We start from the raw sequence: 18,261 nt of genomic DNA, 5'->3' as shown, positions 1-18,261 counted from the left end.
GCCGCCCACCTAACAGACTGATAAAAGTTTTTTTTTCTCCCTCCTCCTCACTGGGCTCAGGTCAGGGCAAAAAGATTGTGCACTGCACCCCCACACAATAAAATCAATGTAGATTGCTTTCTGATTAAAGAACATTCTTCTGTCCTGTGTCCTATTCTTTCCCTGAAAGCAATCTCCAGCCTGCCCCTACAATAATCTCCTATCTCTCCCTCAAATAAGCAGCAGCAGGAACCTGTCCCTATAATAGTTAGAGCAGAGTGACGTGCGGCACTACGTGACTCCAGCTTATATAGAGGCTGGGTCACATGCTGCACTGGCCAATCACAGCCATGCCATTATTAGGCATGGCTGTGATGGCTTCTAAGGGCACACTAGTCACAGTAACATATGCAGACTAGGACGCAATTATTTTTTTTTCCCTAAATGGGTGTTTATTGAATTGCAGAATAGAACAACAGTATCCAAAGGGTGTATCTCACACATACAGCTACAGACTAGGCCGCAATTTCATATTTTTTACCTAAATGGGTGTTTATTGAAAAGCGGCATAGAACAACAGTTACACAAAGGGTGTATCTCACAGTAACATATGCAGACTAGGCAGCAATTTAATTGTTTTCCCTAAATGAGTGTTTATTGAATAGCGGCATAGAACAACAGTATCCAAAGGGTGTATCTCACACATACAGCTACAGACTAGGCCGCAATTTCATATTTTTTACCTAAATGGATGTTTATTGAAAAGCGGCATAGAACAACAGTTACACAAAGGGTGTATCTCACAGTAACATATGCAGACTAGGCCACAATTTAATATTTTTTCCCTAAATGGGTGTTTATTGAATAGTGGCATAGAACAACAGTATACAAAGGGTTTATCTCACAGGAACATATGCAAACGAGGCCGCAATTTTTTTTCCCTAAATGGGTGTTTATTGAATAGCGGAATAGAACAACAGTATCCAAAGGGTGTATCTCACAGTAACGTATGAATGAACATTTTTTTATTTTTCCCTTTATTTGGTGATTTTTGAAGAGCAGATTAGAACACAGCAGTGTCTAAAGGTTTTATCTCACAGTAACATATAAAGGAAAAAAAATGAAAAAAAACATTTCTCTTTAAATTGGTGATTTTTGAATAGCAGATTAAAACAGCAGTGTCTAAACACTGTATGTCACAGTAAAATATGAAGGGATTTTTTTTTTTAAATCCAGATTAAGCAGACACATATGCACTGAGCTTGCATTAAATGTCTGCTGCACGCCGCACGCCGCCCACCTAACAGCCTGATAAAAGTTTTTTTTTTCTCCCTCCTCCTCACTGGGCTCAGGTCAGGGCAAAAAGATTGTGCACTGCACCCCCACACAATAAAATCAATGTAGATTTCTGTCTGATTAAAGAACATTCTTCTGTCCTGTGTCCTATTCTTTCCCTGAAAGCAATCTCCAGCCTGCCCCTACAATAATCTCCCATCTCTCCCTCAAATAAGCAGCAGCAGAAACCTGCCCCTACAATAGTTAGAGCAGAGTGACGTGTGGCGCTACGTGACTCCAGCTTATATAGAGGCTGGGTCACATGCTGCACTGGCCAATCACAGCCATGCCATTAGTAGGCATGGCTGTGATGGCTTCTAAGGGCACACTAGTTAAATGCTTGTTGAAGCTTTTGAAACCGCGCCATTAAAACCTTGCCAAAACAACCGAACAACGGACTGTATCCCAAATATACAGTAAAATGTTCGGGTCCGTGTCCGGGTACCGAAAACCCAAAAGTCCGGTACGATCCCGAACAATACAGTCCGTGTTCGCTCAACCCTAATGATGATCATAAAACTCAGAAGTTATTTGCTGCTGAGTGAGAGAACCCAGTTGCTGTTGCTGACTATAAGGAGTAAGAAATTGAAAATGCCGTTTTAAGGTGAAATTGGGTTGCATGGGCTGGCTGGAAGGAAACTGAGACCAAGAAGTCAGATAGTGGCAATCAACCTGGAGGCCTTATTGCTGCTAAGAATACTGAGGCTGTAATCATATTTGCTTCTGCCAAGGGTTAGGGCCCTGCTGTTTATTGTGTGACAACTGGCTTCTAGGGCCCTGTTTCTTATTATGTGATAACTGGCTCAATTGAGAAATAGACCCTGATCTCTTTTGCCCTTGTGAATTTTCTGTTGTCCATACTGTGTGCTCATTCCCCTGATGCAAACCTTGTATGTCCTTTGAGTATTTCTTTAGAACCTGTGAAAAATAAGACTGAATTAGGTAACCAAAGTGTCCTTGTTGAGGTCCTTGCTGCTGACCATAAAGATTTGCAAAGCCATTTCATTGGAATCTCTTCTTTCCCAGACTAGCAGGCTGTGACTTCCTGGACATGGCCTGCCAGCTTTTTCTTAGGCTCCTGGGTGTGGGAACCCCTCTCTGGCCTACAACTACATAGCCCTCAGTTTCTTTATATTGCTCCGAGTAGTCTCCCCTTCTGGCTCAGCAAGATTCCCCCAACCAGGGTTCTGGACGGTGAGAATCTGGTTCAGTGTCAATATGGTGGGGACACAATAGTTCAAGATTAGTATGGTGGTGAGAATTCAGCTTCAGGCTCCAGGTACACGGGGCATTAGAAAAAACGTCCTGCAAAGCTAGTTCTGAAGCTGGGAAAAGGTAGCTATTAAACGTGCTTTCAGTAGCTTTTTCCATTTGCATTATTGCACGTTTGCCATGTTGCTTTTAGCAGCGTTTTTTCTGCCTCCATTCAAAATCAATGGTTCCCTATGGGAGCCTATTGATTTGAATGGAAGTCGCACCGCAAGTCGGATCAGCATGATCCAACTTGCGGCGTGACTTGCACTGTGAGAATCTTGAGGGGGAACTCCACGCCAAAAATGGGAAAAAAACTGCGTGGGGGTCCCCCCCAGGTTCCAAACTAGGCCCTTCGGGTTTGGTATGGAATTTGAGGGTAGCCCCACGCCGAAAAAACGGTGTGGGCCCCCCCCCCAAAATGTCACAGATGACGTCATCTGTGACATGAGGGGGCGGGGCCTCCAGATGACGTAATCAGGGGCCACGCCCACAATGGCTATATAACAAGCTGCAGAGACCAGAGACCGGCATAATCACCAGAGACATCGTCGGAGGAGGACTGGAGGAAGAAGAAGAAGAAGGAGAAGAGAAGAGCCGAGGGCAAAAGAGCAGAAGAGCGGACAGCAAAAGAGCAGAAGACCAGAAGACCAGGAGAGGGAGAAGACCAGAGCAGAGAAGAACAGATGAAGATTTTTAATAAACTTTCCAAAACATCTCCTGTCGTTATTTACATACACTGCCTTTTATGGGGTGAATGGGTAGGGGTACAGTGTACCCCATACCCATTCACATAGGGAGGGGGTCCGGGATCTCGGGGGCCCCCTTGTTAAAGGGGGCTTCCAGATTCCGATGAGCCCCCTGCCCGCAGACCCCCACAACCACCGGCCAGGGTTGTGGGGATGAGGCCGCTCGCTCGTCCCCCCCCCCCTTTCCTGCCCTACCGGGCTGCATGCTCGGATAAGGGTCTGGTATGGATTTTGGGGGGGACCCCACACCGTTTTTTCGGCGTGGGGCTACCCTCAAATTCCATGCCGGACCCGAAGGGCCTGGTTTGGAACCTGGGGGGGACCCCCACACAGTTTTTTCCCATTTTTGGCGTGGAGTTCCCCCTCAAGATTCTCACAGTGCAAGTCGAGCCGCAAGTCGGATCATCCTGATCCGACTTGCGGTGCGACTTCCATTCAAATCAATAGGCTCCCATTGGGAACCATTGATTTTGAATGGAAGAAAAAAAACTTATAACGTAGCTGAACGTTCGTTCATCACGTTCGGTCACGTTTGGTCACGTTCGGCCGCGTTTCTGCGTTTGAAACGCCGGGAAACACACTTTTGAAAGCAAATAATTGCGTTCCAAAAAACGACCCTGAACTCAACTGCCTGCAAATGACTGTAAACGACCCTGTGTACATGGACAGATAAGATAAAATGTAGATGGGTTCAGGGGCTTCTGAAAAAAACGCCCAACTGCTCCTAAACGGCCATTTACAACGTCCCGTGTACATGGAGCCTCAATGTGGCAGCTAACATCTGTTCTGGCCCTAATCTAAAATAAAAGCAATAAAAGAGAGTATCACCTAAAAGAATACTCTATTGGTATCTATGTGTGGGCAAGACTACCTAGAAGCTATTAGAAGTGTGAATAAAGAGAAAATATGCACATTTAAAGGAAATATATACATAAAAAGGCATGTATAAAAAAACATGTATAAAAAAAATTCATGTATAAAAAATGCATATATACAAACTGCATAAAAGAACCTGAAAAAGTGCACTATTAAAAAAAGTAGCCAATAGGAGTTCTGTAATGTATCACCATAGCAACCAGCCCATCCCAGGTGTGACATCACATCCTACCTTGTTTCCCACAGTGGCTCTACTCACTTCTAGGAACATTGGACTTGGTTTCCTCACTGTTTGCTGTAACAAGCAGCTCTTCTGGAGGACATTTTCCATGCAATGTGGCATGGTTGCAGATAAGCTCTTTTATTTTATATTTCTGTGATTTTCCATTTGACTTTTCAATCGTAATAAACCCATTGATGCTGCACTTAGCTGGCGTCCGCTTGTGTTCCTTTTCTGTAATGTCATAGATTTGTTCCTGTCTTAGATGAGGCTGCCTACTAAAGTACAACACCCTTGCTCTGTGATTTTTATGAACTCCTTATGAACATTTTATGAAATACCTATGCTACACAAGCGTATCTTCACATTTATCTAGGGATGTAGAGGCTAACTAATGTGGATGGCATTAGCATTTGTTTACGCCACAATTTCAATCATTGTTCATATGTCACTAAGCACATGCACACCCTCTAGGGTGCGCAGTGGTGCAAACTTATGAACACTGTATCCAGTGGGCACAGCGGATAATGGTGATCTATACCCAGCTGCTGTGAGTGCCCAGGGTATCATGTGATCGCTATGACCAATCATAGCAAGCGTGATTACAATATACCCAAAACAACCATAAATGGCTTCCATTCGCAACTTTTTTCTAAAAATGATGTGCCGGAAGCACAAACCAATTGTCAAACATAAAAGAAAAAGTAACCACAAAGTGGTGATGGGAAGATCCGCAGCTGACGACATCAAACAACCAGCGGAGCTGGGTATGTGGGTATGGGAAGGATCCTAAAGGGGAAATACACAATGGATATGCAGATTGGCAGCACCTGGTGAATTTAGATCCGAGAGAGATCCTGAGGCTTGCAAAACAACAAAGGTGCCAAGGTGCTGGATAAGTAAAAAAAAGGAAAAAGTTTATTAAAGAGAAAATATCAAGAGTTACATTTGGACAAAGGAAGAGCAGCACCAACACAGAGGATGATCATCCACTGCATAGCAGCACAGACTGACAGAGGAATTGATGAGCCATCAAACCACAAATGGTGTCTGTACTGGCCTCCCTATAACACTCAAAACTACAACTGATGTTGAGGAGAAAGTGGGCAAAGATACTCATTTGGGGCCGCACCCCCTTTTTCAAAGATAGACCACTATATGCTAAACAACTGGCTTTATAACCAGCAGTGGAGAAACACAGGAGAGCCTGCAAAGTGAGGAGAAGGGGAATACATAGGCAGCACAGGAAGTAATGAGACTAAGGATATAATGCCACTGTACATGGGTTTATATGAAATGTGAATAATTACAACTAAATATTTTTTATGTGTATAACAAAAAACAGGGACAAAACTGACAACTGTAGAAAAAGATGAAAAATATCCAAAAGAAATACGAAAAAAATCACAATAAATTAGCCACCATGAACCAGCTGGGGAACCAGTCAGCTTACAATACCCAACAATGCAGTATCAATAATAATCAAATCATACATTAGATGTAAATAAATGTATGTAAATGATTATTTATTATTTTTCACACAGAGAAATTTAAAAAACTAAATTCTATAATTAATATGAACACATATTTACAGTATATACATTATTTGTATATATTCCATAAGTATTTCATAAAATCATAATAGAAAAAAACACAATAAATGCAATTTAAAGAATCTTTTTTATATGTAAAAATAAGCTTCAATATTCCACACTGGTATTTGTAAACATGGATTACTTTGTATCAAATAATTCAATTAATATATTAGCCACAGAAACACGGCTCTGCACTCCTATATAAATGTTGATGCTATTGCAAACATGAGCACAGTGTTTAATTGTTTTTTTTTTTCTTTTTCTTTTTGCAAACACTCATACTCCGTACTCCTGTTTATGACAACACTGTCACGTGGGCTGTCTGGGTGCAGGAAATGTGGCTACAATCATGCTCATCAGGCTCAGGTGATCTATGTGCAAGAGCCACAGGAGGGGATAGTTGTGTCCATTAAATAGCATATTGTTTATATACAGAAATAGGTTATTTACTCATATACTGTATACACAATTTTCTGCTAGAGAACAAATAAATATAAAAATATACTGTATTTACTTTCCAGCGTGTTCAAAATGTATGTTGCACTGAATTACCTATTTTCTTGCTAAAGGAAAAATACATATAAACTGTATTTACTTCCAGTGTGTCCAAATGTATGTTTTTTTGCCTGAAAATTGCCTTGATCAGTTAACAGAAATACATGTATTCTTTCATAAAGGCTGTACAGTAGAATGCCATTTTTACAGTGTAAACATGCGTGGATGCAAAACATTTTTTTAAAAAATCCATGTTTAAAAAAAAAAAGAATATCTAAATTGTACTTCTAGCGTTCTTTAAATAGTTCTCAGGAACGATGTGCTGGAACTGGAGAGGGTCCAGAGAAGGGCAACAAAGCTGATAAAGGGAAAGGAGGACTTCAGCTATGAGGAAAAACTACATCATTGAACTCATTCTCTCTGGGGAGCATACGCTTGAGAGGGGATATGATATCAATGTACAAATACCGTTCTGGTGAGCCTAGCATAGGGAACAAACGTTTAAGTGAAAGGAAATTTAAAAAGACATGCGGCCATTCACTAAAATTAGAGGAGAAGCAGTTTAAACTTAAACTACGTAAAGAGTTCTTTACTGTCAGAGCGGTAAGGATATGGAATTCTCTTCCAGAAGCAGTGGTATCAGCAAGGAGCATTGATAGTTTCAAGAAACTATTAGATGGTCACCTTAATGACCACAACACATGAAGGTATACAATGTACTATTGACATAAACACACACACACACACACTCATAGGTTGAACTGAACTTTGTTTATTTTCATTTTACAAAAAGCTATACAGCAACAATAAAAGACATATACACACTCACACGCAGAACATAAATTAGAACAGGTAGTTCCTCATTCTGTATCGATTACAAGAATTGCTGAAAGGAATAACCTAAACTGAAGTTCATACTACAAAGTGGTAGCCAGTACTATGACGAGCCAACAAGAGAGAGGAAATATTGACTAGTTAAGCCATGGAGCTCAAATTTTTGTATATTTAGCAAGACTTGCATTGACCTGGTATATCAAATTAACCTCTTGTTGACCATCCGCTGCAATTTTACTTTGGCAGGCTGACTCGGCTGCGCAAACCAACGTCGTCGGCTTACAGGAGCGGTCCTGGGGTCGAGCGCATGCCACTGACGGCATGCTCCCACCCACACTAGGCAGCAGGGATGCCGATGCATGGGGCTGGCGAACCACGATCGCTCCCCACTGAGAGAGAAGAATGGTCAGCTGTTGTAAACACAGCCGACTGTTCTTCTCTCTAAAATGATCACAGAGCGCCTGTGATCCTTCTATATAGGATCACAGGTCTCTATGGTCATTTCACAAGCCCCTTACCCACAGTTAGTAAACACTCCCCCAGGCTTACATTTAACCCCTTGATCACCCACTAGGTTAACCCCTTCCCTGCCAGTGTCATTAACAGTAACAGTGCATCGTTTTAGCACTGATTACTGTAGTAATGTCACTGCTCCCCCCAAAAGTGTCAAAGGAGTCCGATCTGTCAGCCGCAATATCGCAGTCACAGTCTAGCTGCCATTACTAGTAAAAAAAATAACATAAATCTTTCCTTTATTTCCTTTTTTTTTTCTAGCACTGGCTGCGATCTGGGATTTTTAGCGGGACTGTGACATTGCAGCGGACAGATCGGACCCCTAACTGACATTTTTGACACTTTTGTGGGGACCAGAGACATTACTACAGTAATCAGTGCTAAAAATATGCACTGTTACTATAAAAATGACACTGGCAGGGAAGGGGTTAACCTAGGGGTGATCAAAGGGTTAATTGTGAGCATAGGGGAGTGTTTTCTAACTGTATGGGGGATGGGCTTGTGAAATGACCACAGAGACCTGTGTTCCTATATAAAAGGATCACAGATGCTCTGTGATCATTTTAGAGAGAAGAACAGTCGGCTGTGTTTACAACAGCTGACCATTCTTCTCTCTCAGTGGGGAGCGATCGTGGTTCGCTAGCCCCATGCATCGGCATCCCTGCTGCCTAGTGTGGGTGGGAGCATGCCGCCAGTGGCATGCGCTCGCCCCCAGGACCGCTCCTGTGTTTACAACAGCTGACCGGTGTTCTCTCTCAGCGAGGATCAATCACGGGTGCCCGGCAGCAATCAATGCCAGTGGTCCCGTGGATGGGAATCCCCAATGCCTAGTAGGGGTGGGAGCATGGCGACGGCTGTGCGAGCTCGCCCCCAGGAGCGCTCCCGCAAATCGCCTTACAGGTACAGCGATTCACGCAGCCGAGCCAGTCTGCTGCAGTATTTATGTGGAGGGCGGTCAGCAAAAGGTTGGTATGTTTATTGGCTATAGAAATAGAAAATTGTAAGGGGGGATGGGTGCGCTGAAGCTGCTCCCGGTATTCAGTGCTTTTGAATATAGATAAATGTATATGTGGTGTGGGGTGCGCTAAACAACAAATAAATAATGAATATATAACATATATCTATGTGTGAACCAAATCAACAAAAGTAAATATATATAACATATATCAATCTGTGAAGCCAATTAATAATGCAAATCCATTGGTGCATAAACATAAAAGTTCATAAGTGTCCATAAATATTTTGCAGGTGAGTAGAATTGTATTCTATCCGAATAATACGTGTATCCACCACCGAGTGAAATTCATCCTTACCAAACGGAAATAAATAAGGTGCAACTATATTTTCTTGTGCTGAAAAAATATCCAATCTCCTTGTGAACAAACACCACGTGTAAATCACCAAGAATTAGCCTCTTACCAGATGGTAATAGGTATGCACTTGTTCAGTGAAACCACCGCCTTGCTTCCTCTTTAAAATCCTGAAGTGGGATGTAGAACCGCTCTACCTTTCTTTCTCCACTAGATGGCAACGAGTACCAGCAAGAAACACAGCCTCATCCTTCTTTACAAGCTCACAAAACCACCGTGTATTAAAGGAAAAAAGAGGGCTAATAGTGTATTACCCTTGAGATTTATTCAAAAAACAGTTGATAATGCACTTACAATTAGATGTCTTGTATTCAGCATAAACATAGGCATACGAATTCCTGCAAAGGCTTGCGGCCGGCTGCAGCACGGACCGCAAGTTGTGTGTGACGTGTGCGCCTCCTAATCTGACCGATTTCTTCCCATAGGACTTCTACTGTGACAGGAGTACTGGCGTATCGTCACTTCCGCTTTATTTATACAGGTGGAAGCAGATTGTCTAACTTCCGGTGTCTGCAGAGCAGGTAGTATAAAACATTGATCCATAGCACATCCTGGTGACACAGGAAGTAAACACTTCACTTCCTGTCTGCACAGGAAGCAAACACTCTACTTCCTGTCTGCAGAGCAAGTGTCTGCAGAGCAGGTATGCTTAGTTAGTTGAGCAAAGAAGTTTGATACAACCTAAGAAAGTTCAGAACCCAGGAAAAACCAGTTCCAAGTTTGAATTTGCTTTCATTACGAGATTCTCACAAAACTACAAGTGGCTAAATCATGTATTCCGGAAACACTGGGGAGTCCTACAGAAAGATAAAATTTTAGGACCCATGCTACCAGAAGTTCCACCTATCATTTACAGGAAGGCACAGAACTTACGAGATCTGGTAGCCCCCAATCCCATTGATCCTCCTACCATCCCAAAATTTTTTCCTGATATGAAGGGCTTCTTTCCCTGCAGGAGTTGCAGAGTGTGTAAAGAAGCTCAAACTATCAGGACTAATAAATTTCATTCAACTGTGACAGGTAAAGAGTACCCCATTAAAAATTTTATTTCCTGCCATACGAAAGGGGTTGTATACCTTTTACAGTGTGAGTGCAATTACCAGTATGTTGGAAGAACCATACGTACTGCCGCCATACGTATTGGAGAACATCTGACCAACATACACAAAGCTTTTCCTGGGCATAGTGTATCCCAACACTTCGCCCAATGTCATAGAAAAAATCCCAAGAGGTTAAAAATCATCGTTATTGAGAAATATACACCACACTGGAGGGGGAGCAATCTGAGGAGGTCTATATCCAGGAGGGAAACCTTCTGGATATATGAGCTCGGCTGCTCCAGACCCCGGGGACTCAACATAGAGTGGGACATAAACGCACACATTAATAACTGTTGATCCCCACATATATTTTGGCAGGTTTTATATTTTAGTTATCTTTTAACATTAATTTTAAATTTGTATTGGAGCAAATGGTTTAATATAGTTCAATACATTTTATTATACACATATTTCCGGTGTCACCCCTTTCCCACTACGCTCCTAAAGCAGTGTGTTGTAGGACAAAAAGGAAAGTGTTTACTTCCGGTGTCACCAGGATGTGCCATAGATCAATGTTTTTATACATTTGTTTTTAACAAATAATAAAGTATGTTTTTATACATTCCTTTTAACACAAGGAAAGTTACCCATATTTAAGTAATTTGCCTTAAATTGCTATCAGCCAGAAGTTCCAAAGCATACCTGCTCTGCAGACACTTGCTCTGCAGACAGGAAGTAGAGTGTTTGCTTCCTGTGCAGACAGGAAGTGAAGTGTTTACTTCCTGTGTCACCAGGATGTGCTATGGATCAATGTTTTATACTACCTGCTCTGCAGACACCGGAAGTTAGACAATCTGCTTCCACCTGTATAAATAAAGCGGAAGTGACGATGCGCCAGTACTCCTGTCTCAGTAGAAGTCCTATGGGAAGAAACCGGTCAGATTAGGAGGCACACACGTCACACACAACTTGCGGTCCGTGCTGCAGCCGGCCGCAAGCCTTTGCAGGAATTCGTATGCCTATGTTTATGCTGAATACAAGACATCTAATTGTAAGTGCATTATCAACTGTTTTTTGAATAAATCTCAAGGGTAATACACTATTAGCCCTCTTTTTTCCTTTAATACACGGTGGTTTTGTGAGCTTGTAAAGAAGGATGAGGCTGTGTTTCTTGCTGGTACTCGTTGCCATCTAGTGGAGAAAGAAAGGTAGAGCGGTTCTACATCCCACTTCAGGATTTTAAAGAGGAAGCAAGGCGGTGGTTTCACTGAACAAGTGCATACCTATTACCATCTGGTAAGAGGCTAATTCTTGGTGATTTACACGTGGTGTTTGTTCACAAGGAGATTGGATATTTTTTCAGCACAAGAAAATATAGTTGCACCTTATTTATTTCCGTTTGGTAAGGATGAATTTCACTCGGTGGTGGATACACGTATTATTCGGATAGAATACAATTCTACTCACCTGCAAAATATTTATGGACACTTATGAACTTTTATGTTTATGCACCAATGGATTTGCATTATTAATTGGCTTCACAGATTGATATATGTTATATATATTTACTTTTGTTGATTTGGTTCACACATAGATATATGTTATATATTCATTATTTATTTGTTGTTTAGCGCACCCCACACCACATATATAGAAATAGAAAACACTGCTCAACCAATAGTTAATGACTTTGTCCCAGATATCTCAGAATAAAATATAAACATGAGAAGACCATTTCTTTTAGGAGTTTTCAAATGATTGGGAGCCAGTTGGTTACTACTTTCTGCTGGATGATGTCATGCAGTCAAGTTTGTCAAGTTGTGCAGTTTGGAAAAGATACTTGGAGGGAACCAAATAGTTCTTTATAGCATGTCTCAGCCATACATAGTTGAAAATCATTTTATTTGTTATGTTTTTCTCAGTTTTACCATATTGAACTCCTGTAAATAACACTGCAAAATAGTCGTGACAATTATTATATTACATTGACTCCCACCAGAGAGTATCAGAGCCCTTTCACACTGAGGCTCTTTTCAAGCGATTTGGCGCTAAAAAAAAGTGAATTAATAGATCACGAAAACCTATTCTCATTGAAATCAATGAATGCTTTCACATTGGGCAGTGCACTGGGGAGGCGGTAAAAAAATTACTGCAAGTAGCATGGTAGGCAACAAAGTATTTTAATATATTTGTAAGCGGCAAGCCACCTATGCTAATTGTAGCGTGTATGGTGGTTGAACAGGTGCATGTTCTGCCAGATAAAGAGATAGATAATGATGACTATTCTATTAAACAGCTTTTGGGGAAAAATTGGGGAGGGGGTCTTAAATGTAAAAATATTTGGGCAGATCAGAGGCTCCATTTTAAATGAGGGTAATTGGGAAAGGTCTTTACTCATAATAGAGCCCAAATACTTACCACTATCTGTGACAATCATGATGCAGCTATACATGGGTAGTCAGTAGTAGGGCTAATTACAAATGCAGTGGACATCTTCTTAGAGTAACGTTTAGGCAAGAAATAATCAAATACCTACTTAATACACATAAGAGCTGTCAATGAAATCTCCAATCTATCCTAGTATCGTAAAGCATCATCTCCTTAAAGTGGGATTCGCTCCTCCAGAGTGCCCAACTGTATACTCTCCAATTGATATGATTGTCTAACATGGCATAACAATTGCCAAAGGAATTGGTAACAGCAGGAAGCCAAAAGTTGCAGCCTAATGTCTAGGTGCACACTGAACACAGATCTTGTGTGCCATGTGCCCTGCAATGATGTTTCTCAAAGTATGGTGAACTGGTTATATTTACTTCACCATAGGAGGAACAATAAAGAGCTCATTATTTCTGTGCAGAACTGCCTCAGGGAAGAATATACTTACCTCACTGTCAGTTACCAGCTGAAGATAAGAGAAGAATAAGGGTTGATTTACTAAAACTGGAGAGTGTAAAATCTGGTTCAGCTCTGCATAGAAACTAATCAGCTTCCAGATTTTTTTTGTCAACGCTTAAAGTGTTACTAAACCTAGGACTCTGCATTCTGGTACTCCTACAGGGGTATCTCCCATAGTACACAAAACTGCTAAATACCTTTTCTCATGAGCAGTATTTAGCAGTCTTGTGACATCTATTCTATCAGTGTCTGGCCGAGCACTGGTTAAAGTGCAGATTGCCCCTGTGCTGATCACATGCGCCCTCCCAAAAAAAAAAAAAATTCTAGTAATACACACTAAATTGAGCATGTGAAGAGTGCCTCCAAGGCTCTGTATTATCAGTAGATGGATTGGGGACAGTTAAAATAGGGGAAGATAAGAGAAGACCGGATCAAACAGCCTTTTTACACAATGCCGAGGAGTAACCTCTTAGGTTCCACAGTGAGTATAACAAGCATGCTTTACTGCATATACAGACTGATTTTATTGTTGTGGATTTATTAACACTTTAACTGAATAAGCTGAAGTTAGAAACTGATTGGCTACCATGTAAAGCTGCACCAGATTTTGCACTCTCCAGTTTTAGTAAATCAGCCCCATAGTGACACTGTAGAAGCTGAGAGAGAGTACATGATTAGAGCACAATTTGGGAAACACTTCTGTGCAGTAATTTTAAGTGAAATGGAATTTAATATGTATGTGAACTTATAATATGTGTTACCTTTCACTTTTGACACACAGGTAATCAAGATTTCATTTGAAGTTTTCGAGCTAGAGAGAGGCTATGACACCCTAACTATAGGAGATGGTGGAAAAGTAGGTGACACACGATCAGTTTTATATGTGTAAGTATAACTTTTGTAAAGCCTCCTATTCACTATTTGTAGACTAAGATGCTAAGGTAGACCTTGCATCTAAATTCTGCCATGTCATTTGCAATAGGGCATGCATCCATTCCAACCTCTGTATTTCATGTAATTTACTCTAAGTAATAACTTCAACATAGAAGGGCATGCTAGAAAATTAGGTCTCCCAAGGCAGGCCCTCTCTTTGGTTAGGTCACTGAATAATATTCCAGTGAATGTTGAGACAGAATGCAGTGGTAGCAAATGAAAAATTGGAGATGGCCCCAAGGAAGCCAGTACTGGGATTTGTTTTACTATCGTATTATTATGTGTACATGTTATGTATATTATACATTTGGATAAATTAATTTCTACTAGTTACAGTTTAAAATTGCATTCCATAGAAAAATTCCTTTTACAAACATTCAACAGGAGTGGAATGCTAGAGCAAAAAATTAATGGCACTATCCCCAAATAAGTCAAATAATATGGTTTCCTGTCCACTCTCCAAAAGGAGAGAATGACAGGGACAAGGTAGGGATTTTAAGGTGCCTAGTAATGATGTAAGCAACAATTTAAAATGTAAAAAATTCAACAGTTTATTAAAAAAACACATTTCATATGGACAGTACAACAATATTATAATCCAATATACATATAGTGAATATGATATTGGTGAGATCCGAAGGATAGCATATAAATGCCTTAGGATCGATGTGTTTTGCCCTATTCAGGGGCTTCCTCAGGATCCAGGATTATATGCACTACATAAACAAAAATAATACACATAAGGCCAAAAAACAAATTGAATACATAATATTCAATAAAATAATCTTATACAACATTCTTTTTCGCCACTTATGTAATTATCCATCTTAGTAGAGAAAAAAAAAGAGCAACAAATGTAGGGAATAAAGCGGGAGGTAAATTGAGGACAGGGAAAGGGGAGGGGGGTATACCTGAGGGGGGTATAAAAAACACATCAAATATGCAAGTGACTGGGGGAGCAGGGCAAGGGAGGAGAGGCCTTCAGATATATACTGTAGCTATATATGTGTTAACATGCGTATAGCTTAATAACCAAATTGTATTTTTTTCAATTTTACAATTTGTTTTCAATTTTGTCAGTCTCACAGGTTCTAGTGTACCAGATCTCATTGTTAGTATGAGTAACCAAATGTGGCTGCATTTGCAATCAGATGACAGCATTGGATCTCCAGGATTTAAAGCAATTTATCAAGGTTTGTTTTATATTACCTACATACAATAGTTTACAAATAATTGTTCTTTTAATATTTTAATATTTATTAATGTATTACTTGTGGCATGATATAGTGAGAACACATATTACAGTTGAGGAAAATACATATGCAGTATTTCATTTTCTAAGGAGTGCTAATGTATTTATACAACAGTCTTTTCTTAGTCTTTACTAAAGATATAAAAAACTGATTAATGACAAGTCTGCAGCCAGTGAAGTTAGTGTAGATCACAAACCTTGATCTATATACTTAAGGAAGGTCAGTAACTTGGAAATTAGGCATTTGATCAGAATGACCACTAGACAACTAGTAGTTTCAGATAGAAGGGTCAGCAATGACAGCCTACATACAAGGTGCCTCTAAAAAGTTTGGCAAATGGTCAAATATCTCAAAGACAACATGGGCTAGGTGCACCAGAAACACACAGAGAAGCGTCACCTAGCATGTAATACACATGACCATGCAAGTGTAAGAGACAGAAGCTGTGAGCAGAACATATGTTTACGACTGGTTCAAACAATTTTGCGATGGGAAGGAAATGATTGAGGAATCGGATGAGCCACGTTTGGATCAGCCGTTAACAAGCAGAACCCCATATATAATTGAGTGAGTGTGAAAAATGCTGGCACAAGATCAATGACTGACTCTATGATTGATGGCGGAGGAATTGCCTGAGGAATTGGGCATTAGCAAGAACACTATGCACAATATTGTATGCAAGGATCTTCTCCCGGTTTTTGTTTATGCTGACAAATGAACAGAGAGCAAAATATATGGAAACGTTCTGGGATTTTATTACCATGTGTGACCAGAATCCATCATCACAGGAGATGAGACCTGGTGTAATCTGTGTGCACGAATTCTTGGCTCAGCTCGCCGTTCCTGATCTAGATCATCCACCGTACTCCCCTGATTTGGCATCTGCAAACTTCTTTCTGTTTCACTGCCTGAAGGACATGGCGGCAATCAAAGAATGTGTGATAATGGTTCTGCGATTGATTCCTAAAGAGGCTTTTGCTGACAGTATCCAGAAGCTTTATGAATGCTGCAAAAAGTGTGTTGTGGATAATGGCTATTATCTTGAAGGCCAATAATGGTAATTTGTTTGTATATTCGGTTTTGTTTGTTTTCTGATACCATTTAACAAACTTTTTAGACACACCTTGTATTTCTCTTAATACCCAGTTACTTTAAAGTTCTTTTTATTTGGATGCTTTTTGAATAAATTTAAAATGTAGATGTGGATAAACATTTTTTTTTATATTTATGTGCACTGACAGTCTGTATTAGTTCTGTACCATGAGCTATCGAGCTATGTTATTTTTCAATGGTCAGCCTCAGGGACCAAAACCACAGGCTACTGTGTTCAAACGATTATATGTGTTGTATGAGTTACAATCAATGTCCAAGGAATTATAAAGGCAGAAGGTTTTTTAATCCTAATGCATTCTATGCATTAAAACCTTCTGTGTGCAGTAGCCCCCTTCAAGCCCCCTTCAGCCCCCCTTTTACTTGCCTTTATCCAGCAATGTTGCAGGAGTGTCTAAACTGCCTGAGACTCCCCTCCTCATTGGTTGAGACAGCAACAAGGTGCAATTGGCTCCAGCTGCTGTAAATCAAAATAATGTAGCTAATCAGGAGACAGAGGGGATGGGATCGGGTCACAGGGAACTTGACTTGGCTCAGGTGCCCCCATAGCAAGCTGCTTGCTGTGAGGGCACTCAACAGGAGGGAGGGGCCAGGATAGCCAAAGAGGAATCCAAGAAGAGGAGGATCTGGGCTGCTCTATGCAAAATCAACTGCATAGAGCAAGAGTTATCTAAAATAAAAGAAAAAAACTTTACAATCTCTTTCAGTTGTTGGGTTATAGTTTTCAGGAAGCCAAAGATGAACTTCAGAGACACTTGTAGTTTAATTTTGTTTGACAATATCCATGGCCTATTTAATCAGCCTTTCACTTGCATTTTAATTGCCAAAATATAATGATTCATTTTACATTTCTGAATGTGGTGAATCAATCTGCAATATTTTCAAGCTATAATTATTGATGGTCATATTATGATTGCGATAAGTCAACTTTGTTAGGTGATTCCATTGCAAGTAAACATTGAGGAGGTTGATAAAATTGATAATGACATTCTGCAACCAATTTTTAAAGCCATTACTGTGACATATTTTCACAACTATATGATGCAAGTTTGATTTGAATGGCAGCCAGTAAAAATTTCAAGCCATTACTCTGGCATATTTTCACAACTACTTGGTGCAAGTTTGATTAGAATTGCAGCCTTATGTGTACGTACAATGAAGGAATGAATGAACGAAATCAATAAATTGCATGCTACCATGACTTGAACAAAAATAATTCCGTTTATGCATTTTATTGCTGATAAAAATTCAGATCACAGGAAGATAAAAGATAACCAACATATTTCAGGGGCCAAACAATCCCCTATAATCAGGGCTAAAACAATGCACATCAATGGACATGGTAACTATAATAAAAATTAGTATAGAAGAGATGAATAGAAATAAATGTAGGTACAGTTGATTGTGATAGTATTAGTAAATTATTAAACTAAAAATAAATAAAATAGTATATAAGAAAAAACTTTTTTCATACTAGTTTTGCTAACTGTTTAGCCTATGATTTTGGTTGAACTTGCTTCCTAACAGTGGATCTCTGTGTTTCAATGACTATATAGTTGATTCACTAAAGGAGGATAGGGCGTTTACTTAAAGTGAATATCCTTTTTGCAAGGAAATGTTCCCTTTGCTTATTGAATGCTTAGTGAATGAGGTGAATCTTTCTGACTTCCATCATCCAATCATTTCTTGGTCAACATTTTTATTAATAGTAGGTTAACAGGTACAGTCAAAAACAAATGCAGTGTTTCACATACAGTGTTTTAATTTGCCCAACAAATGGCAGCAATATTTAGGGCATGAGGCATGAAACACA

The 18,261-nt window shown here is 40.1% G+C and overlaps 1 protein-coding gene across 1 annotated transcript in view; it reads left to right on the top strand.

Annotated features, from left to right (window-relative positions):
* The window catches only part of CSMD1 (CUB and Sushi multiple domains 1), a 2,644,830-nt gene that overhangs the window by 1,736,005 nt on the left and 890,564 nt on the right, over nt 1-18,261 (top strand). The window contains exons 11-12 of the mRNA XM_082250071.1: nt 13,934-14,037; nt 15,166-15,278. Of these exons, the coding sequence (XP_082106197.1) occupies nt 13,934-14,037; nt 15,166-15,278 (217 nt within the window). The remainder of the gene's footprint in view (nt 1-13,933; nt 14,038-15,165; nt 15,279-18,261) is intronic.

This window comes from Pelophylax lessonae (genome assembly GCF_965119305.1).
Source record: "Pelophylax lessonae genome assembly, chromosome: 3".
Taxonomy (NCBI): domain Eukaryota; kingdom Metazoa; phylum Chordata; class Amphibia; order Anura; family Ranidae; genus Pelophylax; species Pelophylax lessonae.
The sequence above is the reverse complement of the archived record's forward strand: the minus strand, read 5'-3'. Positions and strand labels throughout refer to the sequence as shown.